The sequence below is a fragment of the Molothrus aeneus genome, chromosome 11 (assembly GCF_037042795.1).
Source record: "Molothrus aeneus isolate 106 chromosome 11, BPBGC_Maene_1.0, whole genome shotgun sequence".
NCBI lineage: Eukaryota > Metazoa > Chordata > Aves > Passeriformes > Icteridae > Molothrus > Molothrus aeneus.
The window spans coordinates 13,113,690-13,141,636 of record NC_089656.1 but is presented as its reverse complement, the minus strand read 5'-3'; the positions used below and the strand labels follow the sequence as shown (position 1 = coordinate 13,141,636).

The window sequence follows — 27,947 nt, the reverse complement described above, 5'->3', positions numbered from 1 at the left end:
ACTTAAAGGCAAGTGTAGCCTTTACCTTTTTTACCAGAACTGATCTGTTTGTACAGGGCTTGGAGGAAATGCAGCATGCATCTGTTCCTTCAGTGCCCCCTTAAGACAGTAACAACCCCAAAAATTCTGTTGGACTGGTCTGAGATACAGTTAAAATAGGGAAAGTGAAGTTAATTTTATATATTTTTCCTTAGCTATTGGACGGAATTTGGGTCATGCTGAAACACTTAGCCAGTGCCACATGCAAGTAGTTCCATGTTATGCTGTCATGTGCTGTCTCATCCTGCAAGGGATACCCACACTTTTGTTTTTCCCCAACATTTCAGTTTCTTGTAGGCAGTAAACATCAATCTTTCTAATTCTGGGGTTTTTACATGCTTGGCTAAACATAAAGTCTAGTTGGATGTGACACTTCCCAATGCTTTTAGTCTTCCATGATTTTGCTTAATGAGTCTTTAAAAGCTTTGTTTCCAAGTTCTGCCTCTGATCAGAAGATGCACTGTTGCTTGTGCACTGTCCTCTTATGAAGGCAGGGTTGGAGAGTGCCAGCTGCCAAGAGAACTGAATCTTGCCAAAGTGTTTGGCTCTGCTGCCATCTGCACTGGGAAGCAATGTACAGAACAATCCTGACAGCTTGGTGCTTTGGTCAAATTGAAGCTGTGCAGTATGGCAAATGTACTGCAAAATGCTGGGAAAGGTAGTGCAAGGGCTGTTCACTTTTGTCCTATGGATGGAAGGCCCACACAGATGGTGAGTAGAATGTACGGTTTCTTAGCTGCCAGCAAGGGGAAATAAAGCTAGCAGGGCAGTGGAAAACAGAACTCTTTTTGCCTGTGGAAGTAAGGAAGGGCAGATGGAATACTGGAAGTCAAGTGCTGCAAGAACAAGGAGCAGAGTGCAGCTTTTGAGCCCTGGCACTTAAGAGCACCTCTCACCTAACTCCACAGTAGTTTGAGACTAATTCTTGTTCCAGGCTGCCTGTGGAAGGGCGCTGCTCCTGCAGTCTCTAGGCGCTCTCCTCTGCCACCTTGCCTGTAGCTTGGGGGGCTCCCGGAGGCCCCTCTAATTGCCCACGCGCGGCTCCGGCGGTGCGGCCGCTGTCCCGGGCGCGGGGGGGTGCGGGGCAGGGCCGGGCCGGTGGAAGCGCCGCCCCGGCCGTGACTCAGCGCGCGGGGTGACGGGCGGACGCGGCGCCCGGAGCCGGGGCGGGGGGTTCGGGCCCGGTCTCTTTCCTTTCTCCAGCGGGGGCGGCTCGCCCGGCCCCGGGGAGGGGCGGCGGGGCGGGCGTTAAGCCGGGGGAGCGCGCCGAGCCGGGGCCGGGCGGTGGCGAGGGCTCCGCGATGCCGCTGCTGTTCCTGGAGCGCTTCCCCTGGCCCAGCCTCCGCACCTACACGGCGCTCAGCGCCCTGGCGCTGCTGGGCGCCGGCCTCAGCGCCTACCGCGCTCTCAGCCAAGCGCCCTGCGGGGCGGCGGGCACCGAGCCGGCCGAGCCTCAGCGCTGCGCCGGCCCGCGGGCCCTGGACGTCGCCTACTACCTGCTCTCGGACAGCCTCTGCGTCTGGGTGAGCCCGGGGCGGCGGCGGGGCCTGCGGGCCCGCGGCCTGCGGGGCTGGCAGCGGGATCGGCCTCTGCCGGCACCTCCCCGCGGCCGGGGGGCGGTGGGCGGCTCCGGGGAGTGTTTCGTTATTGTTGTTTGAAAACTGCTCGCGGAACGAAGAGGGGGCTCGGCTGGGTTTCCCCTGCCCTCCCTGGGCCGCCTCCGCCGCCGCTTCCCTTCGTGCCTGGCCGGGGCGGTGGGGCAGCGTTAGAGCCGAGCGCCCGGAGTTCAGCCCGCGGCTCGTGCTTCTCTTCCCGAGCGCCCCCCGCTCGTCCTGCCCGGGGCTTTGGGAGAGGCTGTTGGGAGCGTTTGTCGCGGACCCAGGCGCTTGCTGGGCTTAAGCTTCGCCAAGCACTGCCCGACCTGCTCTGCCAAAAATCTCTGTAAGGGGCTGTCCGGTATTCGAGCCCAAGCCTTGCTGCCTTTATTTATTTTATTTTTTTTTTAAATAGCACTGAAAGTCTTGTAGGTAAGAGGAAACACTATCACCATTTAAGGAAAAAAAAAAAAGAAAATAATTTTCTGTACCTTTTAAAACCCAAACCTCATAATGGTTTATGAATTTTGGCTCACTGATTTGTAGTTGAAATAAAGGCTCAACAAGGGGATATTGGATACCTTGCTGAGCTGTTGTTGTTGAACTTTTCATCCGTCTGTCATTCAAAGGTGGCAGTAGTTGGACATCTGCTTCACAACTTACTTGCTTGACTGAGGTGCTGTTTTTTAATATACCAGACATATTCATCCTATTAAAACACGGTCTCACAGCCTTAAGAATACTGGAGAAGTTACATCCATTGAAAATGACAGGGCAAAGCTTCTTCATCATCTACCTTTTTAGTGTCCTGCTAAGGTCAAAAGTTAATTACAAGTGCCTTTGCCAAATGTGAGATGTCAGTTTTCCCAGGCTCATGTCTTCTGCTTCTTGCTACTTTGCTGTTAAGAAGTTTTCCAAGAAACCTCAAGAAGTGTTTTTACTGAAGCTGTGTGTGCTGTTCAGCACGTTTTGAGGCAACCTCTGAATCCTCTTACTGTAACAACAGATTCAAACTGGATTTTTCTTATCTGCCATATGTTAAACAAAATTACCATCTTGGTGATCTCTAAGTTTTGTCCTTATGTTCTTTTGTGAAATTTGTTAATCTGTATGAAATAATTTATTGTGAAGAGGTAGAGCAGTTTGTTGGCTTTACTGCTGTATCAAACTGTGTTAGTATTTCCAGAAAAAAAAAAAAAAGCTAAGACTTATCAGCTACTTCATGTGTCTTGAAAGAGGCCAGGCTTAAATTTCATCAAAAGAAAAGGCAACTAATACTGTTCTGTGAACAATGGCAGGTTTTGTTAGGCTCCCCTTCTCTCCCTTCTTCTAAATAGGGCAAAAGTATTTGTCACTGACTGCTTTATTTCTTTCCAGGTACTAGTGAACACTGCCTGCTGTTTTCTGATGCTGGTTGCTAAGCTAATCCAGTATATGGTGTTTGGTCCTCTTCGTGTCAGTGAGAGGCAGGTGAGACAGCAGACAAGGAAACTGTAAAATATGCAAACGGTGTGATTTTCTGTATGGAATTGCTGAAACTGCACAAGAAAAAATTTTTACAATATATGTCTTACCATTTGGTTAGCTATTATATCCACAGCCACAAGCTTCTGGTTTATTTTGAAGGGAATTTTTCTTATTGTACTTTATAAGCCTGCAGTCAACTTGAAAATCCTGTGTCTTTAATGAACTCTGTTAGATTTCTTACAAGCATACCTCACTTCAAAACACTTGTAACGTGTTTCTTCTCTATCCTGCCTGCACCTGGCAGCACTTCTCCATTGCTTTTTGTAGTTGTCAGCTTTGAGTTCCCTCTTCTTTTTTACCTTGACTGCTGGAGAAGTGCTTTCCATTTTCCTACACTGAGTGAATGGTTTATCATTGCTGGTTTAAGAGGGAGTAGGCAAGAAAATCCCAGAGAAAGGAGGTGAGCAGGACAGAAAACTGAGGCTGTTTAGTCCTGCTCTTGTCTATGTGAGAATGGTTGTAAAAATTCAGCAAAGGAGCTGTGAAAGCCCAGAGTTTTTAAAGACAGGATCCTGCAGAAGATGAAGGCAGCAGCAGGACCTTGAATAGTATCTCTATATATTTTTTTTGTAAAGTAAGGCAAATGCATAAGTTGCTTGTGTAAATGCAGGAGCAGTGGTTTGGAGTGTGTTCACATATTAAAAAAAGTCTGTAAAAAGCATTCTTTAGGAGGAATCATGCCATGATGATTTTTGACATGCAGAACTGAGGCACACAAAGCCTCATTAATAACTGTGGAGCTCTCAAAGCCTATTGTGTTTGTAATTCTTACCTTGTAGAGGCTCTAAATGTATTAAAACCAAGACACTATCAAACTGCAGTGGGCCAGATTTTCTCTCCAGTCCATGTTGACTATAAGGATGTGGAATTTTAACTGGTGATGGTTTCCAGGATGTTCTCTGCCCCCTTAAAGACTGAAGTGAAAAGCAATAGCAGTGTGGATCCACTTGTGCTTGGACAGAGGGAGTTTGTCATGTAAAGGAAAGCTGCTTATTAATACTGGCGAGCCCAAAACAGCAGCATCATTAAGGAATTCAGGGCCTGTCTTAACTAAACTCCTGGTGATTTCATTGTGTACTTTAACAAAACATTTTGTTTCATAAATTTTTTAATCCCCTCCAAGCTGGCTTGCTGTCTGCTGCTTGAGAACATCATATTATTTCTTCCCTACTTTTTGTGTGTGGGAATGGTTTTATTTTCATTGCTCATCTATTTCACTCTCCACTCTAGGCATTGTGATTCTTAAGCATAGACTTCATCATCTTTTCTTAATCATCTGTACTTTTGGGCAGATTTTTGGAAGCAAGGTGCTAGGCAGTTTGGGCATCTTGAATAACTAACTGTTATTAGCTCTTCCAGCAGAGAGGACTGTGTGTTTGCAGCCTGGTAGCTGAGTTGCTTGGGCATGAAGAATCAGACTGAAATCAGACTTGCTTTGTGCTGAGCACTGTTTTAGGAATATAGCAGGAAACTGCATTGTGTGCTGTGTAGCACAGTTATGCTGCCATGGTGCAAGAAACTAGATAGACAGTAAGGTCTGCTGGTATTTTTAATATGTTTCTTACTTGAGTCTCTTCCATTACAGCATCTCAAGGATAAATTCTGGAATTTTATTTTCTACAAGTTTATCTTCATTTTTGGTGTGCTGAATGTTCAGACAGTGGAAGAAGTAGTGATGTGGTGCCTCTGGTTCTCTGGACTTGTGTTTCTCCATCTGATGGTTCAGCTCTGCAAGGATCGCTTTGAATATGTAAGTTTTGATTAAGGGCTGTCTTTTGGGGCATGCAGATTCTGTTTCTGGCTCAGGCACTGGCTCAGATAAGGTACAAACAGATCATTTAGACCTTTTCCACACCCTGCGGTACTGAACACGTGCACGTCCCATTAGCTTCAAATACTTGCTTTAAAGTACAATGTCAATCTTACTCCTTCAGTTTTCCCATGAGACAAATGGAGCTGAAGATACTTATTTTCTGTAATAAATTGCTCCTTATATGTGCCCTGTAATTACTGTTACATAACTGGATGAGATGGCTTCATAGCTCTCCTTAGTAAAGGCATCTTAACAACAGAGCATCCCTTAGATTGGTGCCCTTTAGGGTTGGCCTGTGGAGCCTGTTTCTGCAGATTCTGTGCTCAGGTTTCACACTCACTTAGATATACTGAATTTTGACTGCCAGTGTCTTTACAATATACTGTGCAATTTTCTCTCTAAGCTACATCCCACTTTCTGTTAATACGAGGAATAAATTAGGTAAAAATGCAGAAAATGAAGGCTAAGCAAGAAAGAAGAAACTGTAATTTAAACAGTAAATCTTGGCCTTTAAACTATAATGGGCCTGCATTTTCCCAGGCTCCTCTCTCCTGGCATAGAAGTTTTACCTGAATTGAATCCATGAATCTTTTTTTGGTAGGTCTGGGCTTTGCAGGTGTTTTTTTAATAATGTCCAGTAAGGCCTGTTAATTCATGGGTAGCTAAGCACTTAAACTTGAAACTACATTGGCTAGGCTTAGGAAAATTAAGACAGCAGTGAGCAAGGCAGTCATCTGGTATTTTTAGTGTTGTTCAGAAAGCTGTGAAAGAATATGGCTCACTTGGGAAGAAATCCTTATTATATTATTTTTGCATTCAAAGCATGCATAGTTGTTTTTTGCTTGGACAAATGATACTTATATGATTTGCCTTGTGAAGATGGGGCATGTGGACCTGAACCAGATGCAAAGAATTAAAAAAGAACCCATTTAAAAACAAAACATGGGAATCGACTTTGTAAATCAGACCAGAGTGAAGCTTTGGGCAACTCCTTCTTTCCTTGTCCTGTTCTTTCTCATCCTGCCCTGGAAAAAAGATGATGGACCAACATCCACTTGGGTTGCCTTTGATTTAGACAGACCAGGTGTAGCCCTCTGTTAAAGTAGTTTAGAGATTTAGCACACTTTGCATGCTATTGAATGAGACAACTGGTTTTCAGCAGAGTCTGTTCAGCGGTCTCTAGCTGCAGCTTAAATGGTTTTTTGGGTAGACATCTCTTTCTTCCAGAAGTAAATGACAGTGGAAGAACTATGGGATGGAAGACCAAGCTGGACAAATTCAGATCAGCTGCTTGGTGAAAAATTGGCAAAACGTTGCTTGAAGACTGTGTGTTAGGTTAGGTGTCTTTGTAAAATGCATATAAATCCTAAGCAGATGCTGTGGATTTGGTGCAGAAGCTACTGTGTCTCTGGTTTTCTTGCACAGGTGATTTAAACAGCTCAAATAATCATGGTAATTGTAAATAAAAAAATAATAACTGATTGTTAAAATGTGACTGTAAATGACAGTAACATGAATGAGGCCTTGGGATAGTGTGTGGGTTTAGCTTTATTCTTCATAATTTATTACGACATTGTATTGTGAAATTGGTTTTATGCTAGAAAGCAAAAGATTTTCCTGAATGAAGTCTTGTTTGGTGAGGTGACAATGGAAGGCAGGGTGGATGAAGTACTTATTTAAACTGTCACATATATATGTATTTGTGTTGCAGCTTTCCTTTTCTCCTACCACACCCATGAGCAGCCACGTCAGAGTGCTGGCCCTGCTCATAGCCATGCTCCTGTCCTGCTGTGGATTAGCAGTTGTCTGTGGAGTTGTTGGCTACACCCATGGCATGCACACATTGGCTTTCATGGCAGCAGAGGTGAGAATTCCTTCACGTGTGTTGTGGGTTCTGCTTTGCCTTTGACCCCTCGCTTGGGGGTATCCTAGTATAGGATGGATTTGCTTTTAATTCCCATAAGAAAGAAACTTTGAAGACACAAACAAATCCTCCCCTGTTTTCCAGAAGTTGCCAGGTTGGCATGCTTTCTCTCTTTAGCCTTTAACCCTGAAAAAAATCTTAGTCTGAGGAAGAGAATGAGAGGGTAGACCTGTAAGGTGATCCTGAAATCAAATGACAGCTTATGAAAAAAGTAATGATTGTGCTTCATGAGCCTTGCAAGAAGGGTTGATGAAACAGCACCTGAGAGATGGAGAGAGTGTGTGTGAAAGTTAATGTGCACTTCAGCCTCTTTCTCTGAAGTTGTATTTTCTATTTCATTTCTACCCAAAAGGAGTGAGACATCCTTTCCTTAAGGCATACTCATGGCTTTTGCTTATGTTTGTGTAACGAGTTGTGTCTCAGCTGAGATGAGCAAAGCATTTTTGTGCACTCCTGAACACTGTGCACTAAACACCAGTATGTTTGTGGAGTGAGCACCAGTATGTTTTTGATGTTGTGGTGGGTTGTTGCACTCTGCCTGAGGAAGTGATAATCTTTAACAAAGGAGAGGAATCCAATCCAAGTATGTTGTGTTAGCACATTGTTAGTTCAGATAACAAATAACATGTACAATTTATTTTTCTTCTTCTATCGTGAATTCATACTTGGAGCTAGGGAGCAGGAAGGAAAACAGCTGATAATAGGAGAATATGATGCTTGTCACACCAGAGTTCAGTTATCAATATGTCTCTTTATTTTTCCATGAATATGAGAATGTGCAAGACCAGATTTGTAATGAAACAGTGGAAGGGTATTGGAAGATTTAGCAGTGTCTCTGAAAGGTGGGGTCTCTTTGGTGTCATGTCTCTTATCTTGGTTTGGCAGAAGGATTATCAGCATTGCACCAGCTCAGGGTAGGTTAATCAGGGAGTGCTGTGGTGCCTGTGTTGCCTCCTCAGAGCTGTGCTGTGTGGTAGTGTGGGTGTTTGGGGTTGCAGGATGGGGCCCAGTTGTTCGTTTCAGTGGAGCTTTCCTGTGTGCTGATTAATGAAGGAATGGCTCAGTCAGTGGAAGTGTGGGGAATGCAGAAGTAAGGTCTCCTAGCTGTGACTGCAGCCACTGGTGTTTGAGAACATTCCTGAGCTGAGGGCTGTACAAACCCATTGTGTTTGATAGTCCCAGAGGTACTCTGGAAAGCTGTATGATCATTCATTGAACTTGTTTGTATGTCAGCCTCTGTAATATCCAAAGGCAACAAATTCCACATTCACTTGTCTTTCTGTAGATGAAAGATGTCCTCTTTGAGTTGTTCTGAATCTTGTGTTTGATAATCACAGAATGATTTCAGTTGGAAGGGATCTTAAAGATCATCTAGTTCCAACCCCCCTGCCATAGGCAGGGAATAACGTTTAATCTTTTTCATAGAATTTGTAATTTTATCATCCTTTTGCCTGTTCTTTCCTGCCTTTCCTTCTAAGCAAAAGAATTCTAGTCTGTTTAATCTTTTCTCATAGGAGATTGTATAATATCTTGCCATTTTTGAACATTTTAAATATTCCCTGTATGGACTGGGGAATCATGAGTAATTTCCTTGATTTTAATACCCAGAACTTATGTGAGTGAAATAAAATATTTAGGTTTCTTTCCGTACAAGTACTGGCAGTGACACCTCATAGCAGACTTCAAGCTCTTAGCAAAAAACAATAAATCTTTTAGACTGAAATATTTTTCTGGTGGTGGCTTGTGTGATGCTCCTCGAGAGGGACCCTGCCAAGTGTATTCCATTAGTGTGAATGAATTACATTAAGTTACATTAAGCTATTAATCTCTCTTCTGCAAACATTGATTTAGCTCAGGGTTTTCAATAAAGCAATATAGGTGTTTTTCTTGTGTTTTAGGTAACTTCCCCTTGTTCTCTGTTGCTTGTCAGCATTTTTTTTTTGCTGCAGAGGGTGGATGTGAAATGTGCAAATGCCCAGAGAGTGCTGACTAGGGACTTGCCTGTATTTTTGAGTAAACATTAATCTTTTTTGCCTTAATATATGGTGTTCAAGAATTACAGTATAGCAAGCAGTGTCCAGTCTGTATATCTTTGCATGGTTTTTTTAAAGCCAGCTAGTAAACAGTTGGCAGATATGTTGGGTATTGCAAAGGGTTAAATAGGCATAGAAGCACTTTAGGAATGCTTTTTTACAGACGGAAAAAATTATTCAAACTAACTGGCTTATTGCTACTTTGGGAAGTTAGTGGTTTTGATAGTTCTTCTGTCCTGTTCACAGTACTTATGCAGAAGGCATGCCACCAGACCAGTTTCACAGAAGTGGTTTCAGTTGCTCATTGTAAATCCCCTGCATCTCGGTGTCACTTGGCCCCTGCTACCTACAGGGTGGTGTGGGCAGTCTCTGGGGGAAGCATGTCTGGTGTTTTTCACTGTGAGGATAGAATAAGAGATGGAGCACTGTGGGCTTGATGGATTACAGAGAGGTGATGGGGCCATCTTCTCTTAGATGATGAGAGCCCAGGGAAATGTAGTTTACCTTTTTGGTGACTTGTCTTTACACTTCTGATCTTACACCTTCTGATAGACTCAGGTTTTTTTCTGTGTACTTAGCCTAGAAACATAAGTATGATTAAAGAGAGAAGTTATTTTAGCAGCATTTACATCTCAGCAAAGCGGGGGGGAAGATTTGAAATTATCTTCCTCAAATTTCTGTTATTATTCAGTTCTTCCAGTTATTTTTTTAAGAAGTGGGATAAAGAGAGGTAGTTGGTGGGATTGTGGTCTCAACACTTGCTGAGTGATAATAATTGAAAAAGGCAATACCTCCTTTGTAGTTGGGAAAAAATGTCACTTAACAAGAGCAACACTAGTGGCTGCTTTAAAAGCATGGTGTCTTTGGAACAATTTATTTCATATTTATTTATAAGCTTCAAGGTTGTCTCAGGTATGTTGTGCACACAGTCACCCATAGTGACCATTGGTTCACGGGAGTTGTTAAGGTGCAATAAATGAATTTTGTGTTTTAGCCCTTGAGCTCCTGCATCTGCACCACTGTCCCTGCCAGAATGTTGTTAATATGTTTGGGTTTTTCTTCCTCTTTTGCAGTCTCTGCTGGTGACAGTCAGAACTGCTCATGTGATTTTACGGTAAGTTCTGTAAGTTCTGTTTTACAGGCTGTGTGTTCAGGATGGTAGTGCATATAGCATGTTTATGTAAGAGGTGTAGGTAATTACCTCATTGAATTGCAAATGCATGTTTGGAGATTGAGAGCAGCCCTAAGGAGAGACCTGGGGGTGCTGGTAGATGAGAAGCTTGACACGGCCCAGTAATGTCAACCACATCCTGGTCTGCATCCCCACAGTGTGGGCAGCAGTCAGGGAGGGGATTCTGCCCCTCTGCTCTGTTCTGCTGGGACTCCCCCTGGAGTGCTGCGTCCACCTCGGGCTCCCAACATGACAAGGATGTGGACCTCCTGGAATGGGTCTAGAAGAGTCCTTAGAGATTTTCAGAGGAATGGAGCACCTGCCATGGAGACAGGCTGAGAGAGCTGGGGTTGCTCATCCTGGAGAAGAAAAGCTCTGGTGAAACCTTAGAGCCCCATCCAGTACCTAAAGGGGCACCAAGAGAGCTGGAGAGGGACTTTGGACAAGGGCATGGCATGAGGGAATGACTTCAAATGTGACAGAGGACAAGGTTAGATTAGATACTAGGAAAAAGAATCTTCCCTGTGGGATTGGTGAGTCACTGGCACAGTGAGTGGTTGCCCAGAGAAGATGTGGATGCCCCATCCTGGAAGTGGTCATGGCCTGATTGCATGAGGCAGCCAAAGGGTTTGGAAAGAGATGATCTTCAAGATCCCTTCAGACCCAAACTGTTGCAGGATTCTATGAGATGAAAAAGGTGGTTAGCTTTAGCCTGTGCTGTTTTTTAAGCACAACTTCTGCAATTGACTTTTTTGTTTGTTTTATGTGAGTGATGTGTGTGTCTTATCCTGAAGCCTTTATTTGAATAAAAGGTTGTACTGGTGTTTAAGTACTTACAGGACAGGAACATTTCTTTTAAAGCCAGCTAGTAAACAGTTGGCAGATATGTTGGATAGTACAGAGGATTAAATATGTGTTGAAGCATTTTAAGAATGATTTTTACAGATGGAAATGCATTTTAGGAGTGCTTTTTACAGATAGGGGTTGAAATGCATGGATAGCCTTAGTGGGTGGTATGGCTTGAGGCATGCATTAAAGTGGATGGGTGCTGCTGGATGAGGTTTGATAGATGCTCCTTAATGTCATTCTACAGGGTTTGTTTTAAGGCCCTGGTCTCTTGAAGGTTTGCTTTGAAAAAGTCCCATGCATGTGTACCTGTACCACACCTCTGTGTGCATATGTGGGACATGGTGTGTAATGCAGGAGCCTCTTTGTGCAGGTCACTGTCAGCATTTCAGGTCTGACACTGAGCTCTGGTGACTCACCCAAGAAACACCTCACGTGCTGAAAAATGTGCTTCTGTAGTTGCTATAGTCCTAAGGTTGACTTCCATTACCTGAAGCAGTTTTTTAGCAAATGCTGCTAAAATCTTTTCTATCAGCTGGCAGTGTCTGTAGTGCCAGTGTGGGCTAAGCATCAACTGTTTTTGCTTTTTTAAAATGTTGCTGTTTGAAACCAGTAACATTACAAGAAGTCCCCCTTGAGTGAGCACAGTCTGTGGGTACAGGGCCTTGGAAAGGTGAAGAATCCATATCTAGAAGTTTTTGAAAAATGGACAAAATAGTTTGAATTATAGAGATGCTATTTAACAACAACAAAAAGGAATAATTTTAATTTCCTCACTCTTGCAGATATGTAGTTCATCTCTGGGATCTCAACCATGAAGGAACGTGGGAGGGCAAGGGCACTTACGTCTACTACACTGATTTTGTCATGGAGCTAACCCTGCTTTCCCTGGATTTGATGCATCATATTCATATGCTGGTATGAAATACTGGACATAATGCTGAACAAATAGACTGGCCTTAAAATAAAGGGTATTGGGTATACACATTTTTGCTTATTTTGGAAACCAGATATTACAGAGAAGTTACTTCCTCCTGTGTAGTTGAAGTCATCACAAATAACTTTGTTAAGGAGTATTAACTACTGTGTGTAATTATCTGTTTAGTAGGTGTTTAATTAGCTTTTTTTATTGAGTAATACCAGACTGAATTATTTCATTGGCAGCAGGAGATGCTAAGCTGGACAGGACTGAATTCAGCTTATTCTCATTATAAATGCTGTGCTACCAAATTTCTTTGTGAAGAGGTAATGAGTGGTAGTACCTTTGAACATGGGTGGTTGGTCTGAATGGACCCAACAAAAGAGAAATTCTTCAGGGCTGGTTTCTTGATTTCTTTGTCTCTTAAGACCTGATGCAGCTTCTTGTTTCTCATGGTGCTTGTTTGTAATGACTGCTCTGTGGTTTTCCCAAGCTGTTTGGCAATATCTGGTTATCCATGGCCAGCCTGGTGATTTTCATGCAGCTGCGCTACCTGTTCCACGAGGTGCAGCGGCGAATTCGGCGGCACAAGAACTACCTGCGTGTGGTGGGAAACATGGAGGCCAGGTCAGCCCCTCACTTGCTCTGCAGTCTTGATGTAGATCTGGTAGAGAGGATCCCGAGAAAGAACTTGGGATTCTTTTATGTTCCTTTGATACACAGTGGCATGGTGTAAGCTGGACAGATGCAATGTTCCAAACCTGACCTTAAGTCTCTACACTTGGAGTGTGTTTTTACCCATTTTATTTGTTAGTGGGGAGACTCTTTCTGGGTTTAACAGATAGGTAGGATTGACTTGTATAATGGCAGCATTACTGGTAATGTATAAAGTGGCAAAAGAATGAACTCCTCTGACCAGTATTTCTTCTGTATTTTTTTGCATACTACCTTTGTTGGGTGACAGAAGCTTTGAAGAGCTCTGCCTGTTTTAGCTGTCAAATACTGGCTTTGGCTGTGATAGAAATCAATGCTCTTAATTTCATTAGGCCATGCCATTCACTTACTGACTGAAATCAAAATATTAATTAAACCCTGCCTAGCTTTACCAGTGTATTTACTAAACCTGAAGCCAACTTTAAGACTTTACCTAAAGTGGAGCTAGGAGCACTTTGGCAGTACTTTAGTCCATTCCCTTTTAGTGAGGTCATATGGAGAAGTTGGGATGCCTGCTAAATCCTGCTGCTGTAGTCCAGGTGGAGAATGCTGGCTTGTCTAGAAATTCCTGAGGCTTTTTTTTTGAGAAGTTGTTTAATGGCTGTGATATTACATTAAGAGCTGCATAATAAAGTTCATCCACAATGCATTGTTTCTTTCCAGTAGGATGCAGCCACTGAACCCCTTTGAGCTGTTCACAAAGGTGTTTGAGTTGCATGTGTAACAGACTTCTTATCTGAATAACTTGCTTGTTCTTCAGATATATTCCACACCAGTAGTGCTGTGAAATGTTGTTACACCACTCATTTCTATATTGTTTGTGTTTGGATACTGTATAGTAACTGCTTACATGGCACTGTAGCTTAAAAAAACAGGGAGAAAAGTCAAGACAAATGGGAATGGCAAAATTTGAGGCCAAAATTAGTCACCATAAATGCTTATGATCCCAAGCAGACAGCTTAATGGGTGAAGCTATTAAAATTCATTTAGAAAAATGACATAAACCAAATCTATACAGATTATAATTTAAGGATCTCAACAAAATGATCATATAATTGGCTCTTGGAAGGTACTAAGTCAAAGCTTTATGCACTTAGGATGTATGAGGAGATGTGCAAAAGAGTGCCTGCAAAAGGCATCATAGGCATGTGTATGTGTGTATTCCTTTGCAGTGCAGCCTGAAAAATAACAAATCAAAAATAACAAATCTGTTGGCATAGGTCTCTTAATGAAAAGTTAACATGGGGGGTACGGTTTTCTCACTGCTGGATTCTCTAGAGAGGAGGCTATGCTGAGCTTGTGTAGTCATTCCTTTTGTCTTTTCCTGTTTCTTCTTTGCAGGTTTGCAGTTGCAACACCAGAGGAGCTGGCAGTGAACAATGATGACTGTGCCATTTGCTGGGACTCCATGCAGTCTGCACGGAAACTCCCTTGTGGCCACCTCTTCCACAAGTAGGTGTGCAGGCTGGAGAGGTGCACCCAGCTGAGAAGGGAAGGGAGAAATGGGCATGGCTGAAATTCACAGTGGGATGACAAGTAACTAACAGCAGAGCTGATGGGTGCTTGCTGCCTGGGTTTTCTTGGTCTGCTTCTGACAACAAAGTACAGGTCTTTTTCACTCCAGCCATTTTCATGTTTGGGTTGTTCCACCTGGTGCACTTGTTTTCCCCCAAACTAAGTGTGTCAGCTAACTAACCTTGTCAGTTAGTGGGTAACCAGTGTTGACTTTCTCAAACACAGGTCAGTAGATTTGTTGTGTGCAGGTTGTGTTCATTTTCAGGCGAAGAAGAAAAATTAGAGCTGAATCCTTAAATACTTTCCAGGTATCACCTTTAAGGAGAAATCAGGGAGTATTTTTATATAGTGCATCCTCACATGGTGGTGAATCCCCCAGGAGAGCTGTGGAGGCCAGGTCTGAATCTGTGGTTTCAAGGGGCAATGAGTCCATCAGGGCTGTAAAAGAGGTTAACCAAATCAGCAGATACGGTCCCTAAGGAGCTGGTAGTTAGAACTGGGAGACTTTTGGCCAAAGAACCTCTCTATACACTCCTTCTTACACTCATTCAGTAGTGAATAGTAGCATATGCTTATGGACATAGTGTGCTGAGCTGGATGTGACTTTCCTTCGATCTTTTGTAGCAGTGCTTGCACTTCCATGCCTGTGCTTAAATATGAAATGAGAAACAGGCGTTTCTGGAGGGCCATGTGATGAATATGCAGGTCAGTTAAATTGTCCCTGTGATGTTACTTTCTGTAAATAGCTTTTTGCTTTTCTGGTAACTGTCAAACCAGAGGTTGTAATCTGTGTGCTAATTTGTTGTCATTTATGACAAACCTTGCCATAAATATTTATCTGTGTTCCAAGAAGTCTCTAATGAGATAATGTGCCTCCATAGCAGAAACTCCTTTTCCAGTGCTACTGAATCATGTGAATATTTAATCACCTGCTGAGCACTTGAGAAGCCCAGGGTCTTCTCTTCAGAATGACATTTTCTCTATATTTAAAAGGATCCTTTTGTATTTTTCTTCTGAAGCAATTACAGTTCTGAATCGAGTTACACTCCTTGGTGCTTTTAGGGAGGGAACATGTTACACTGGACGGCTTGCATATAAAATCAGATGTAGCTAATAACTCTATTTACAACCTGAGAGTGGTTTCTCTCCTCATAAAAGCCTGGTGATTTTGTCAACAGGCTGAACACTGTGTCCATTCTCAATTACGTGGGGTTTTTTTTCCACATGAGTTATTTGGAGTGGAAGAGAAGGTGGCAGGGAAGATTTGTGTGGCTGAGCTCAGCCTTGTGCCCAAATATTAAGGAAATTAATTGGGAGTAGTTGTGTGACTCTTTTAGGCATGTTGAAACTCTCCTTTACCTTCTAGGAAGCAGGCAAGTTCAAGAGTTGTTGCTCTGAAAGGTGGCCAGCCTTGACCTGCTGTTTGCCCTCCTCCCAAGGTGCTGTGGGTGACCAGGGTGTGACCACAGCTGGCTTTTGGGCTCTGGTGCTGATGCAGCTCACACAGGGTTGTGTCCATTCCAGCATCTTGGCTCTTGAGCTGTGGAGGAGCAGCAGCCTGGTGGCAGCTTGGGAAACTCTGGGTGTTTCCCCAGTGACCTTTGCAAGGTGTGAGTTGTTGAGGGCAGGGTGGGTTTCCAGTGGTCAGGGAGGTGATGTTGGACAGCACTGCCAGTGCCAGGATGCTGGTTGTGCTGCTGACCAAGGTGGTGGAAGGTGGCAGTTTTTTGGTGTGATGCTTTGGTTGTTTTTGGGAAACCCATCACTGTGTATCCCTCCATTGCAAGATGATGGAAAGCATTTTGGCAAAGTTTCAGGAATTGAACAGAATGCTTGTATCCTTGACTTCACTATAGTCCTGCAGTTAGAGCTTTTCCCTTGCTTTCTCAACCCAAACCTGTGATCTGTGCCTTCATTTTGTTTACAAATACACAATTTTGGGAACAGGTTTATTTGATCTTTTTGTATGTCTTTACGTTTCTAAAGTGTTTTGAGAACTTTTGGAAAAAAACCATCCTGCAAAATGTGAAGTATGTGTTACAATATTGAGAAGTGTTCAGCCCTGTGAAATTCAGTTCTTCCACACTGAAAACTAGGTTTAACTTGAACAAATACTGCAGCTGGGTATATCAGCATGAATCAAAAAACATGCACTGCTTTGAGTGTTTCAGCCTGCATTTGAAACACTTCTCACTTTCTGCAGGACAGAAAATTTCAGAATTAAGGAAGGATTGTAATGGCACAGAATTGTTAGTATTAGTAAATATGTGTGTAGAAGGTTGCTGGAGTGGGACTGACTTTTGTGGTTTGGGTATTGGTATTTTGAAAAGCTATTTGAAAACACTGGAGGTGCTATTGCCTCATCACAGGCAGAACTGCTATGAAAATGTGTCAGGATACATTAACTATGTGTCCAGTTGGTTTTTGCCTTTTTCTTTTGGGAATGGTGAGAGAAAAGAGCTGATTTCTTTTCCCTTCCAGGCAAAACTTGCTTGTTCTGAGCTAGAAGGACAGCAAGCTTGGAGAATGTTTTAAGCTTGTGATAAATCTGCATGCATATTTATAAAAAAGCAGACACTTGAGTATTTTCAGCTGAAAGTAATAGGAAACCTATGCCAGAGTCATCAGGAGGGCCATGTGATGAATTAAGCTCATTAAGGGTATCTCTGAGCAGTCCATGTGTTGATGTTGTGTACAGAATATGCTGCAGCTGCCTGATGTACTGGTGACAGTGGTGTTTTGGAAAAACACTGCAAGCTCACCCCAGTGTTACTGTTTTCCTGTCAGCTCGTGCCTGAGGTCCTGGCTGGAACAAGACACATCTTGCCCCACCTGCAGAATGTCTCTGAATATCACTGACAGCCACCACGTGAGGGAGGATCACCAGAGGGAGAATCTGGATGAGAACCTGGTGCCTGTGGCAGCAGCAGAAGGCAGACCCCGCCTGAACCAGCACAATCACTTCTTCCACTTTGATGGTGAGCTGAGCACATCTGACACCTGCTGCTGGTGCCCACATGAACCAGGGGAGCAGGAGCAGCCTTCTCTAGAAGGGAGCTCTCTCTATGCTTCAGCTGGAACTCAAACCATGCTCTGCCTGTGTTTGTCCAACACCACTGTGTTTCCAGTGGCTCTTTTGCAAGAGCTCTGAGGTTTCCCAGAGCTGTGGAGACTTCTTGAAAGATTTTGTACAAGTGCTCCCCTTTTCTGGATTTGTTGTGGTCAGCAGCTTCAGTTACTGCCATTTATTCATTGTGTGCCATGTTGACAAGCAGAATGGGAAATTCCTGTGTCTTTTTTTGCTACCATGTGATCGTTAATCAACAACAGTCAAAGAGGAGGAAAAAAGCCCTCTGTGGTGCAGTCTAAAAGTCAGTCTTTCCTCTATCACCTAGCTAATGTGTAGTTGTCAAAAGTCCATTTGCCACTCAGTTTACAAGACACTTGCAATGCTTGGTTTGGTGCAGAAGATTAGTCTCAGAAGGAATCATGTAGCCACAACAGTTTAAAATATTTGGGGGTTTTTAGTAGTGTGTTGTAAGTACTCTCAAAGCAGATGTGATTCCAGGCCACAAGAAGTTCTGTGTATGGAGACAACTTGTTTTGAAAAAGGCAATTTATGTTGTTTGTCTTCCAGATTTTTCTTAGAATTTTGGTATTGGTGAGTGCTGTTTTCGACAGTCTCCCAGATTTTGATGGCACTCTTGGTGTTTCTCAGATGATTTCAGTACTGCAGATATTGAACTTTGGGCTCTGCCCTTGTGGAACTCCCATGAGGCAGTTGAAATGCTCACTGCAAACTTACACAGTGACCTGTTCCTCATCTGTGCTTGTTTTGAAATCTTTGGAGATTGGAGAATCGTGGGCAGAGAAGGGTCAGACAATTTCTAGGTACATGGAAACTGGCTGATAGCTTCTGCATGGCTTCCACTTGTGGGGTGCTTTAGGTCTCCAAAGGACATTTATATTTAGAATAACACAGTATTTTTGATGTTTGTCCTCCCCAGTGCTCTCCAGTGTCTTGGAGACCTGCAGTATTACCATGGAGATAGAAGAAGAAGTGGCATAGAGCAAAGCCTGAGTTTATTTAATTGGCAGCACAGAAGGAGGAGGGAGCCACCCATGTGCCCTACTCTGTTGAGCTGAAGCACACAATTGCAGCAGTCCCTTTGTTCAGTTACTCTGTGTCCCTTTGAAGTAGTATTTCTCAGTGATGACCCATTTTGGGCCTGGATTCAGATTTCTTAGAAGCTGTCCTGTTTTTGTAAAATTGCTGGATTTATTCATATATTCCAGAGCTGGATTTGACTCTGGATTATTTTAATTTTCACTTGAATAGGAACATTAAAAAAGAAAACAAGGATGTATTACTTCCTTGATCCTTTTGCAGCCCCCAGATTGTTACAGCACTATGACAGTGTTTTTGAAGAGAGTATGAGCAGGAACTGATTCACTCCAGCCATCTCCATGTCTGGGAGACCTTAGGGATAGATTGCACTGCAGAACTCCCTGAACATACCTTGTGGAATATAAAGATTTATGTTAAATACATGTAGAAGTACTTGGCCTGCTGAGATTCTCATCCTCTTTCTTGACTTTCTTGGTGATTTCTTACTCCCAGGCTCCCGAATTGCCAGCTGGCTGCCCAGTTTTTCTGTGGAAGTGATGCACACAACCAACATCCTTGGAATTGCACAAGCCAGCAACTCCCAGCTCAATGTTATGGTGAGACTGCACCTCAGCCTTCCTGTTTGTGTTGTGTAGGGGAAAGGGTTACATGGAAATGGAGAACATAAAGGGGAAGGAAGTCAAAACAGTGGTTAGACACTAGATGAAAGCTGTTTTGCTGAGTGAGAGAAGCTTTACTTCAGTCAAATTAGGGCTATATTTGGGTTCAGACTTTTTCTCAGCTTGCTTAGTGCAACTTCTTCAGCTCTTTTTCAGTACTTCTGTGACAACTTACAGCACCAAAGGGTGTGAGTCTGTAACCACAGAATTTAGCCGTTGGTCAAGTAGTAACTGATCAAACCATTCTATAGGTTTTGATTTGGTGTTTTAGTCTTTAATAGCACAAAGCTTCAAGATAGCAATTTCAGTGTCTTATCAGTGTGAGATGGGCTCTCTAGCACCCTCAGCTTTTGCTGGTTTCATGATGATGATAGAAGCATAGAGGATAAAATTCCATATTTGTTGAATTCATCCATAAAAAGTCTAATGTAGTACAAAAAGAAAAGGATGTGGCCTCATGAAACACTTCATTTTTTTGAGAAGTGCTATTTCCTTTGAGTTGATCAAGATACTGTGTTCTATACCATGGTAATAAATGTTCAGTGAGGTGTCTCATGAAAGTGATGGAATTTTCTGAATATTAGGTCTTTCCCACCCATAGCCTATACTTCTGTTTAAACATCAGCAGGGCAAGGCCACTATTTTTAGGGTGTTTGAGGCAGGGAGGGATCAAAAAGATGCTGGCAGATGATTTATTAGTTAAATATGCAGGGACTCTCAATCTGAGGTCAGTTTAATTTTTCTTTTACTGGACACAGTGACACAAATAGGCTTTTGTTAAGGATGAGTAATGATTTTGCTAGGATTGTGTATTATCAAAAGTAGAGTAGCAACTTATATTAAAATCTCTACTTTAATGGAAAGCTGGTTAAAGGTTAGCAGATTATTAAAGTGTTATACATTTTAAATAGAAAATAAACGACATTCTCCTTTGTGTTAGTGAATAAAAACCCTAGGGAAGTATTTTGAGGGGAAAGCCAGAGGCTGAAATGCTAAATCAGTTGGTTTGGTCATAGGTTAATACAGTGGGGGGTTATGTTTGCAGTAGTTGCTTGTGTTGGAACTCACTGTCAGTTGGTGCATAGTTTTTGCTTTGTTCTCAAAACCCCTTCCACCTTTCTTTTCTTATTGCCATTCTCATTCCCCTTTGCCCCCCCATGACTTTGGGCATTACTGCAAATGGACATTTAAATATTAAATGAAATCTAGTTGTTGGACTCTGGAAGCATATTATTTGTCTTCCCTCTTACCTTTACTTATTTAATTTGGATAATATTTAACTAACTTGAAATTCAGTCATAACAGTTCCCTGACAACACAGTTTAATTCAATTGAGTTTTCAGACCCTATTCAACTGGTTTGTAGGGAGGGTGGCTGGAGGGAGTGGGTTATTAAAACTTACTCCACTTGTCCTTATGGGTACCATTTTGGAACCAATATGGCAAAAATCAAAATAGTTTTTTTTCTTCCCAGTGTTGATCTAACTTTCAGTCACCCATGAGTTTTGTATAGACCTTTATTAAAAAGGCTGTCATAAGAAGAGGGCTGGGAAGCTTTTGAAACCTTTGTGGATCTACAGGCACTGTTCAGGGCCATGTGGTATCTCCCTAGGAGCTGCAGGGTGTTGACTTCAGTGGAGGCAGCATATTGCCCTGTAAGTCACATTCAGCATGGGTTTCCTTTCTCTTTTCTTTCTGTGGGTTTGCATATCATAAGCAGCATCTTTGAGCTGGTAATATTTTTAATCTCCTTCTGTTGACATACTTATCAACTGACTTCTATTTACTGCTGATACTGACTGTATTGCTTTCTCCAGGCCCATCAGATTCAGGAGATGTTCCCTCAGGTTCCTTATCATTTAGTTCTGCAGGATCTGCAGCTAACTCGTTCTGTGGAGATCACCACTGACAACATCCTGGAAGGGCGCATCCAGGTGCCTTTCCCCACACAGGTGAGTCATAAACTGTGCACCTAAAATTACTTTCTTTCTTATCACAGCACTGAGCCTCCTAATAATGAGTGAGGGGAATGAAATGAGTTGAAGCACTGGTGAATCAGTGGGATTTTGTTTTTCCCTTTGTTTAAATCTCTGTAAATGCTGTGTATTCAGTCATGTACCAAAATATATTGAAAATATCCTAGCTAGACAAGAGACAAATATTTGCTCAGTTAAAGCAGCTCTTCCCAGTCTCTCTTGTGCAGAGCTTTTAGAACATTTCCAGTTGATTTCTCTGCTGACAGATAATTGAATTGTACCACTTAGGAAGATTTTTTGCGAAGAAAGTTGGCAAAATGATGCCTTGTTCTTAATTAGTGCCAGCAGATTTCAGTAAAGCAGTCTGGGGACAGTGTTTCTGTTAATAAGAATATTGAATTCTGGTTCTGTGCACATCAGATAGTACTGTTATCTGGAGTCTGTGTGTGGGGAAGCAGAGACAATTCTCTCTCAACAAAGAGCATTCTGTTTATTGCTAACTTATCTGTTTCTAAATTGAACACCACGCCTGACATTGCAGAGGGCAGAGTTTGAATGTGTTTAAGGAGCTCAGGTTTTTTTGCTCTTTCCCACACTGTATTAAACCCATAATGTTTGCATTTCAGCGTGCAGATAGCATTAGACCTGCAGTGAACAACCCTGTGGAAAGGCACAGTACTGATCAGGAGGATACTGGAACTGTCACACAGGTAAATTGGCATAAAAATGGGCAGAAAGCACAATTAGAAGCTGCATGGACTGGTAGGTGCCTTTGGTTCTGTAATCAGGTCAGGTTGGTGGCAGCCCTTCCTTGCATTTCACAGTCAGGCAGATAAATCAGATATGAATATAGTGGCCCTATAAAGGATTATCTGTGTGCTTTTCTTTTTCTTCCTTGAGGGAAAGTGCTCTCAAATGGTACAAAGAACAGACATCATCATGTCTCTTTTCATGTCTGGTCAGCCCATGCCTGTCTGTGGAATATGAAGAGCAGGTAGCTTTGCTCTTCCCCTTTTTCTTCTCATTCCCATTCTACACATCTCCAAACACTTCCATTAAAAGGAGGAGTATTTACTTTTTGAGTATAAGAATTCTTTTGTGTTCTGGAGGAAGCACTTTAGGACACGGGGAGCTTTGGTGGGAATGGAGTGAGATATGAACTGGACCAAGAGATAACAGCCCTTCTGTATGCAAAGCACAATAATGGGTTTTGCTGTTCTTTGCTAAGGCCTTTACTAAGCAGCATGTGCTAGCTAAAGTGTGGCAGGGAAAGAAAATTGCCCTGTGAGTAAAGTAAGATCTCATTTCACTTTTGTTTTCCCTGACTGTAATAGTGACATCCTGAGGGGTTGTGTTTTATAAATCTCCCTTTCTACTTGCTGAGTAAATTTGTGAGGGGTGTGACTTTCTCTGCAGCCTTTAGTGGCCTGAAGAGCCAACCTGTTAATACCTGGAATGCAACTGTAGCAGTTCCCTTGTTAGCAGGTTGCAAGACAAAAGATCCTTTGATTTGGTCTGATTCTGCAGTTGAGGCTGAGGAAGAGGTGGTAATGATGGTACAGATCTTTGGTAAGAGCCTGAGGAAGCAGCTACAGAACTGCAGGAATGAAAATCTTGGTCTGGATCAAGCATTTTTGGGTTTTGAATCTTTGTAACCTTACGAAAAAACCCCAAACCTTAGGTGAGCCAGCTTGCATCTTCTGATACAAATGGCCCAGGTGGACAAAGGAGTGATCTTGTCTGAACATCTTCACTACTTCCCCCAAAAGAGCTTCCCTTTTCCCTGCCCACCTCTGTGGGAATTGGGAGCAGCAATTGAGTTGCTCTGTACCTGTTCTACTGGGTCTGCCAAGGTCATCTTGGTCCCCAGCACAATCCATTGGATCATTCCATGGGGCCCTCCCTCCCTCCCTCCCTCCCTCCCTCCCTCCCTCCCTCCCTCCCTCCCTCCCTCCCTCCCTCCCTCCCTCCCTCCCTCCCTCCCTCCCTCCCTCCCTCCCTCCCTCCCTCCCTCCCTCCCTCCCTCCCTCCCTCCCTCCCTCCCTCCCTCCCTCCCTCCCTCCCTCCCTCCCTCCTCAGGAAGGTGGCAGTGCTTTGAGGCAGTTCAGTGGTTGCCCCTGTGTCATCCCAGTGCATTTGTGTGCACTTTGGTAAATTGCAGCACTGGTGGTTTTGCTAAGAGAGGCTGAACACCTAAACTTGTGTTTGAGGTTGCAGTGTCTGTACTGTGCTGACTTGGGCTCTGGGACTCCTGCTTGGCTCACCTACCTAATGGGAAGTGACATTTGTCTCAGTGTTTGCTCTCTGAAGGCGTTGTGTCGGGGAGATGGCCTTACTGGCCTGTCTCTAGGGCTTTGGCATGACTCAACCTGTTTTGCACCTCAGCTGCCTGAGCCTGTGTGTTGTACTGTGATGCTGCCATGGCCGTGGCCGGGCTGTTGGGGCTGGAGCAGCAGTCTCAGGGAATCGGCCATCGCTCTGCCAAAGGCCCCAAACCAGGCAGTAGGAGCTGCTGTGGAGCATCCCACTGGCTTGAGTTGTCCTCTGGGATACCAAATGATGGCTACAGCCTTCAGTGCTTCCCTGAGGTGATTCTTGATGCCACCACTCCTGGCTCTGGCCGTGGCTCTGCATCTCTGCATTGGGGGCTGATCTGATGGTGTGTGGCAGGGTGTGATCAGGATGTGCTGTTTCCCCTCTGCTGTGCACCCACACCCTCCTCCAGCAGCTCACTTTCTGGGTTAGTGTTATCAGCTGGCTGTCAGGGGGGAGAGGTGCCATGTGGGGGCTACCAGCTCCTCTCCTGGCACACTGTGCTTGGGACAGTTGCCAGCCTTGCTCCAGCAGTCTAAACCAGGATGATTTGGGTGCTGCAGAACCCAGTGAACCGAAGCCTCATAAATTCCCTTCTTGAGCACAAATTATCTTTGCAAATACATTTGTTATTCTTTCCTTAGTATGTGGATTTCTGCTTTTTCAACTCTTTACTGTTGCATCATTTGTCAAGTCAGCTGCAGAATCTGACTTTCAAATGCCCCATTTTCAGAGAGCATTAATTATGAGTAATTAATGTTTGTCTTTGACATTACTTTCAAACATGGCATAAAAGATACAGTGTTATAGGATACAGGATCTTTGAGCATGGTTTGAAATAGCTTTGTTCTGTTTCTTGGCTGGGTTTTTCAAAGGAACCCGAAGGAATTGGGTATAGCAGGTGAGACTCTGGTTTCTTCCAGTGCCTCAGAAAACGACAATTCTTTGTAGCTTCTTGTTTCGATGCCAAGAAGCCCAAATTTTGCAAAGATGTATGCTTTATTTCCTTTTCTCTTAGACTGAGAGAGTGCCTCTTGAACTGAACTCTAGACTGGAAGAAATGGTGGAATTCAACGAGATGGAAGCAGAACCTAATGAAGCAGAAGATTTTGAGGCCAGGGGAAGTCGCTTTTCCAAGTCAGCCGATGAGAGGCAGCGAATGCTGGTTCAGCGGAAGGAGGACTTGTTGCAACAAGCTCGAAAGTATGTTCCTTCCTAAAACTCCACTCTGGCCACTCAGGTGCAGTCCCACAGAATGGATTTCAAATGGATTTGGACCACTGAGGCCTGGGTTGATGTGAAAAGCAGTAAGGAGAATTAATACATCTGCCCCAGCAGGCTCAGGATGCTGTACTGCTAAACCCAACTCAGAAATAGCATCACGTGTCCCAACATGCACACAGCTTCCTGTGCAGTTCATCCAAAGCTCTTTGAACCCAAAGGCTGATTTTTCCAGCTTCAGTGGGCTTTAGTCTAAGAATGTACTGAGAACTGGTTACTTGGGCTGAGTCCTTTAGCAGTCTTTAGTTTGGCTCCTGGCACAGGTGTCAGCCCTCACTGCCTGTGCTCTTACAGCTGAAATTCCTGTCAGGCACCACTTTTTCCAGCTAGAGCCCAGAGCAGTGCAGATCTGACAGGTGACCCTTACTAGATCTCCCCAAAGGAGCTCAGCACCAGCCAGCCAGCACTGCTGAATAGAGAGGGACCAACTTGAACTGTTCCTTTTAGCCCAACCAGTAATAGCTGTTACAGGTAGAATTCAGCTTTTTTGCTGGTATTCCAGTTACGTTGGTAGACTTTATTAGCATCAAGTTGCTGATTAAGCAGAAAAGGAAAAGCACTTTAGTGATGTAGAAAAAACTGCAGTGTTTTTATCAAGTGTTTTCCCTTCCTTTGTATTGCAGGGACACTCCTGAGAGGGTCTACAACAACCCCACTGAGTTCTGGGTCCTTTGGTGTTGTCAGGCTACTGCTGCTCTTTTCCACACTGAAATGCCTTATAAATACCTGGGGGTGTGACACCATTTATAAGCCTATAAACAGACTTGCTCTTAGACTTAAGTTTTCCTTGATGTTTGAAAAGTCTTTTAGGAAGACAGAGTATTTTTGACTTTATGGTTTACTGGTTTGAAGAGCTGTTGAATTTCAAACTACTGGTTTTTTGCCATCAAAGTGTAAAAATTCACTGGGATGTTAACTGTGGCAGCAACTTCCTTGCCCTCTGGCCTTACAGTGTGCAGCCCCTAGTGCCCCTTCTGTCACTGGCTGACCTGCTGCCATCAGGGAGTGCCTTGTTGTGGTAGGCAGTGCCAGAGGCTGAGGAGTGGAGTAACAGGAACAGAGGGAGTCAGTAACTCACCTGCTGTGAATGGCTCTGAGCTGAGGACAGCCCTGACCTTTAGAACTGGCTCCTTCCCACAGGCACAAAGATCTTGCACAAAACCTAAGAGCTTCTGCCAACTCTGCAGAGCCTGCTGTAGGTGACGTGGGCTTTTTTAGGAGCACATAACCTGTGTGCACTTTTATTGAGGCATTTTCTTCCTGGTTTGCCTTCCAGCCCTCCCGACTGCAGCAGTGCTTTTTTCAGAGCCAGAACGAGGTGGGTTCTGCTCACTCATCTTTTCTTTTCTCCCTCAGGCGTTACTTGAACAAAACCTCCGATGAGGAGCTGAGCACAGAGAAGCCTTTGCCCGAGGGAGCGGCGGCCGACGCCGCCACCCTGCGCCGCAGGACCCTCGCTGCCGCCGCCGAACGGAGACTTCAGATGCAGCAAAACTCTTAGCGCTCGCTGCCCCTCCTCCTCCTCCTCGTGAGCAACGTTGAATAAATAAATTACATACAAAAAACCCTGCGCTTTCTATACCAGCAAGAAAGTGTCTCTTCAGAGTTCAGCTGGCTGTGCTGCCGAGTGAGCTGGCTGCCTCTCTGCTGTATAAAGCATGTGGTCTAATAATGTTTGGACAGCTGACAAATTAACATTTTTTGTAATATTTTCTATGTGATGTTGATCCTCTACACAACAAAAGGCAATTTCTAAACCACGGGCATGACTTCTGCAGCTGGCATGAGCTATGGGGCTGACGGCACAGCAGAGGCTGGGGAAGTGTGTTCTGAGGTAGCTGTGGGTGCAGGTCACGGAGTGCACGGGCACGTTCTGCTCGAGACCAGGGCCAGTTACTCCGAGGGAAGGAAGCTTAGAGGCTTGCAGCAAGCCCTGTGTTAGACCAGCAGGCTCCTCAGTCCCTGTTCCTTCAGCAGCCAAGGTGTTACGTAGGGCAGCTTGAAGGGCTGGGGGAGCCTCGCTGGGAGGTTCTTACACTGGATGAAGTTGTCTGGCTACACAGCACAGAAAAACCTGAATTCATGAATTGTGCAGCAAAGCGCTGATTCCCCCATAAAATAGTTCATTGTTGCTGGGCTCTTCTGCACTGGCAGAGGTTTGGCTCTGTTCATCCCCAGGGCTGCACTTTGCCTTTATGTCCAGGAACAAGCGAGGGACAGAGGGGGATGGAGTGAAGAAGAGGGACCTAAGGCGAGGTTACGGTGTTGCCATGAGCCGAGGGAGTCAAAACCTGCCTGTCCTGGACTCCAGCACCACACGGATGGGACGGTGCAGAGATCGCTCTATTATCTTGCTTTTTATTTCATTTTTTACCCCACAACCTCACCCTGAGTTTATTCAGAAAGACTGGAGGAACGGGGGCAGCTGGACCTTTGCTGGCTGCAGCCCAACCTGCTAACCTGGATTTTCTTAAGAACTTTTGAGATCCCCTTGGCGCCGCCGCCGCTAGCTTACCTAGTTGAATTTTACATGGCAGTGACTTAATTTTTAAACTTCTGAAGAGTGAGTTCTAGTTTCACCGTCCTTTAGAAGGAGCTCAGTATTATCTAGAATTGTTGGTAATTTTTTTACTATTGGTTTTTAGGTGAAGGTGAACTTAATGAGAGGAATTGCATCGATGTTTAGGTGAAAATAATTTATTTCAATAAAACTCTTTGGGAAGCCTTACCTTGCAATGCTATTAGTAAACCTCAAAAAATTTTTTTGAGATCTTTGGTTTTGCTTTGAACACAGCTGTTTTGTTTTTACTGTTAAAAAAAAAACCCAACGAAACAAAAATAAAACCTTGATCAGTGTTGGAAATTGTAAATTTCTGTAGTGTGATTTCTCATGTTTTTTTATGGTGTTTCAGAGACTTGGGCTGTTCTTTCCAGGCTTCTGTTGCGCTCCTGACGTTTCCCGGCAGCTCCCTGAGGAGTGGACCCTGGCCAGCCGCTGGATGGCACCTTTGCCTGCGGCAGCGCTGCAGAGTGACACACTTGAGCCGTGAAAGGCTGGTTTGTGCACAGGAGCACAGGACCAGTGCTGGCCTCTTGGCTGGCTCTGCCTCCCTGGGAAGGGAGGTCATCTGAGGAGAGGCCTGATCGACTTTCCCAGTGCCAGCATACGCTTCTGGTGGCTGTAAACAGCAGGAGCCTTGGAAAAGCCGTGTTGGTCAGGAGCTGCTGCTGCTGCTGCTGCTGCTGCTCTCCCTCCCCGGGGCTGGGCAGGGGACACGCGGGGTGGCACAGGAGGTCCTGGATGCCAGGGTCACCTTGCCTATGGCTCGATCCCAGGTGTTCCCATGGAGTTTGGAAGCGTTCCCGTGGTACAGGAGGGGATGCCAGGTGTGCCCAGAGCCAGCCCCGTGCCAGGCAGTGCCAGCGCTGTGCCCAGGGGCTGGTGGCTCTCCAAGAGTCCCACCCGTGGTCATGGTGACCAGTGCTGGCAGGCA

The 27,947-nt window shown here is 44.3% G+C and overlaps 1 protein-coding gene across 1 annotated transcript; it reads left to right on the top strand.

Moving 5' to 3' along the window:
- The first annotated feature begins 1,307 nt into the window (after positions 1–1,307).
- AMFR (autocrine motility factor receptor) lies at positions 1,308–27,323 on the top strand. Its single transcript, XM_066557502.1, has 14 exons — positions 1,308–1,562; positions 3,012–3,104; positions 4,747–4,911; positions 6,686–6,838; positions 10,005–10,045; positions 11,734–11,866; positions 12,361–12,494; positions 13,923–14,033; positions 16,884–17,074; positions 18,718–18,821; positions 20,701–20,835; positions 21,486–21,569; positions 24,191–24,375; positions 25,810–27,323. The coding sequence occupies exons 1-14, from the start codon at positions 1,341–1,343 to the stop codon at positions 25,952–25,954; spliced, it is 1,896 nt and encodes a 631-aa protein (XP_066413599.1). The 5' UTR covers positions 1,308–1,340; the 3' UTR covers positions 25,955–27,323.
- Positions 27,324–27,947: the final 624 nt, after the last annotated feature.

Coding starts and splice junctions, on each gene's coding strand:
- AMFR (XM_066557502.1), top strand. CDS start 1,341: ATGCCGCTGCTGTTCCTGGAGCGCTTCCCCTGGCCCAGCCTCCGCACC. Junction 6,839..10,004: donor TGGCTTTCATGGCAGCAGAG/GTGAGAATTCCT, acceptor CCTCTTTTGCAG/TCTCTGCTGGTGACAGTCAG. Junction 12,495..13,922: donor GTGGGAAACATGGAGGCCAG/GTCAGCCCCTCA, acceptor TCTTCTTTGCAG/GTTTGCAGTTGCAACACCAG.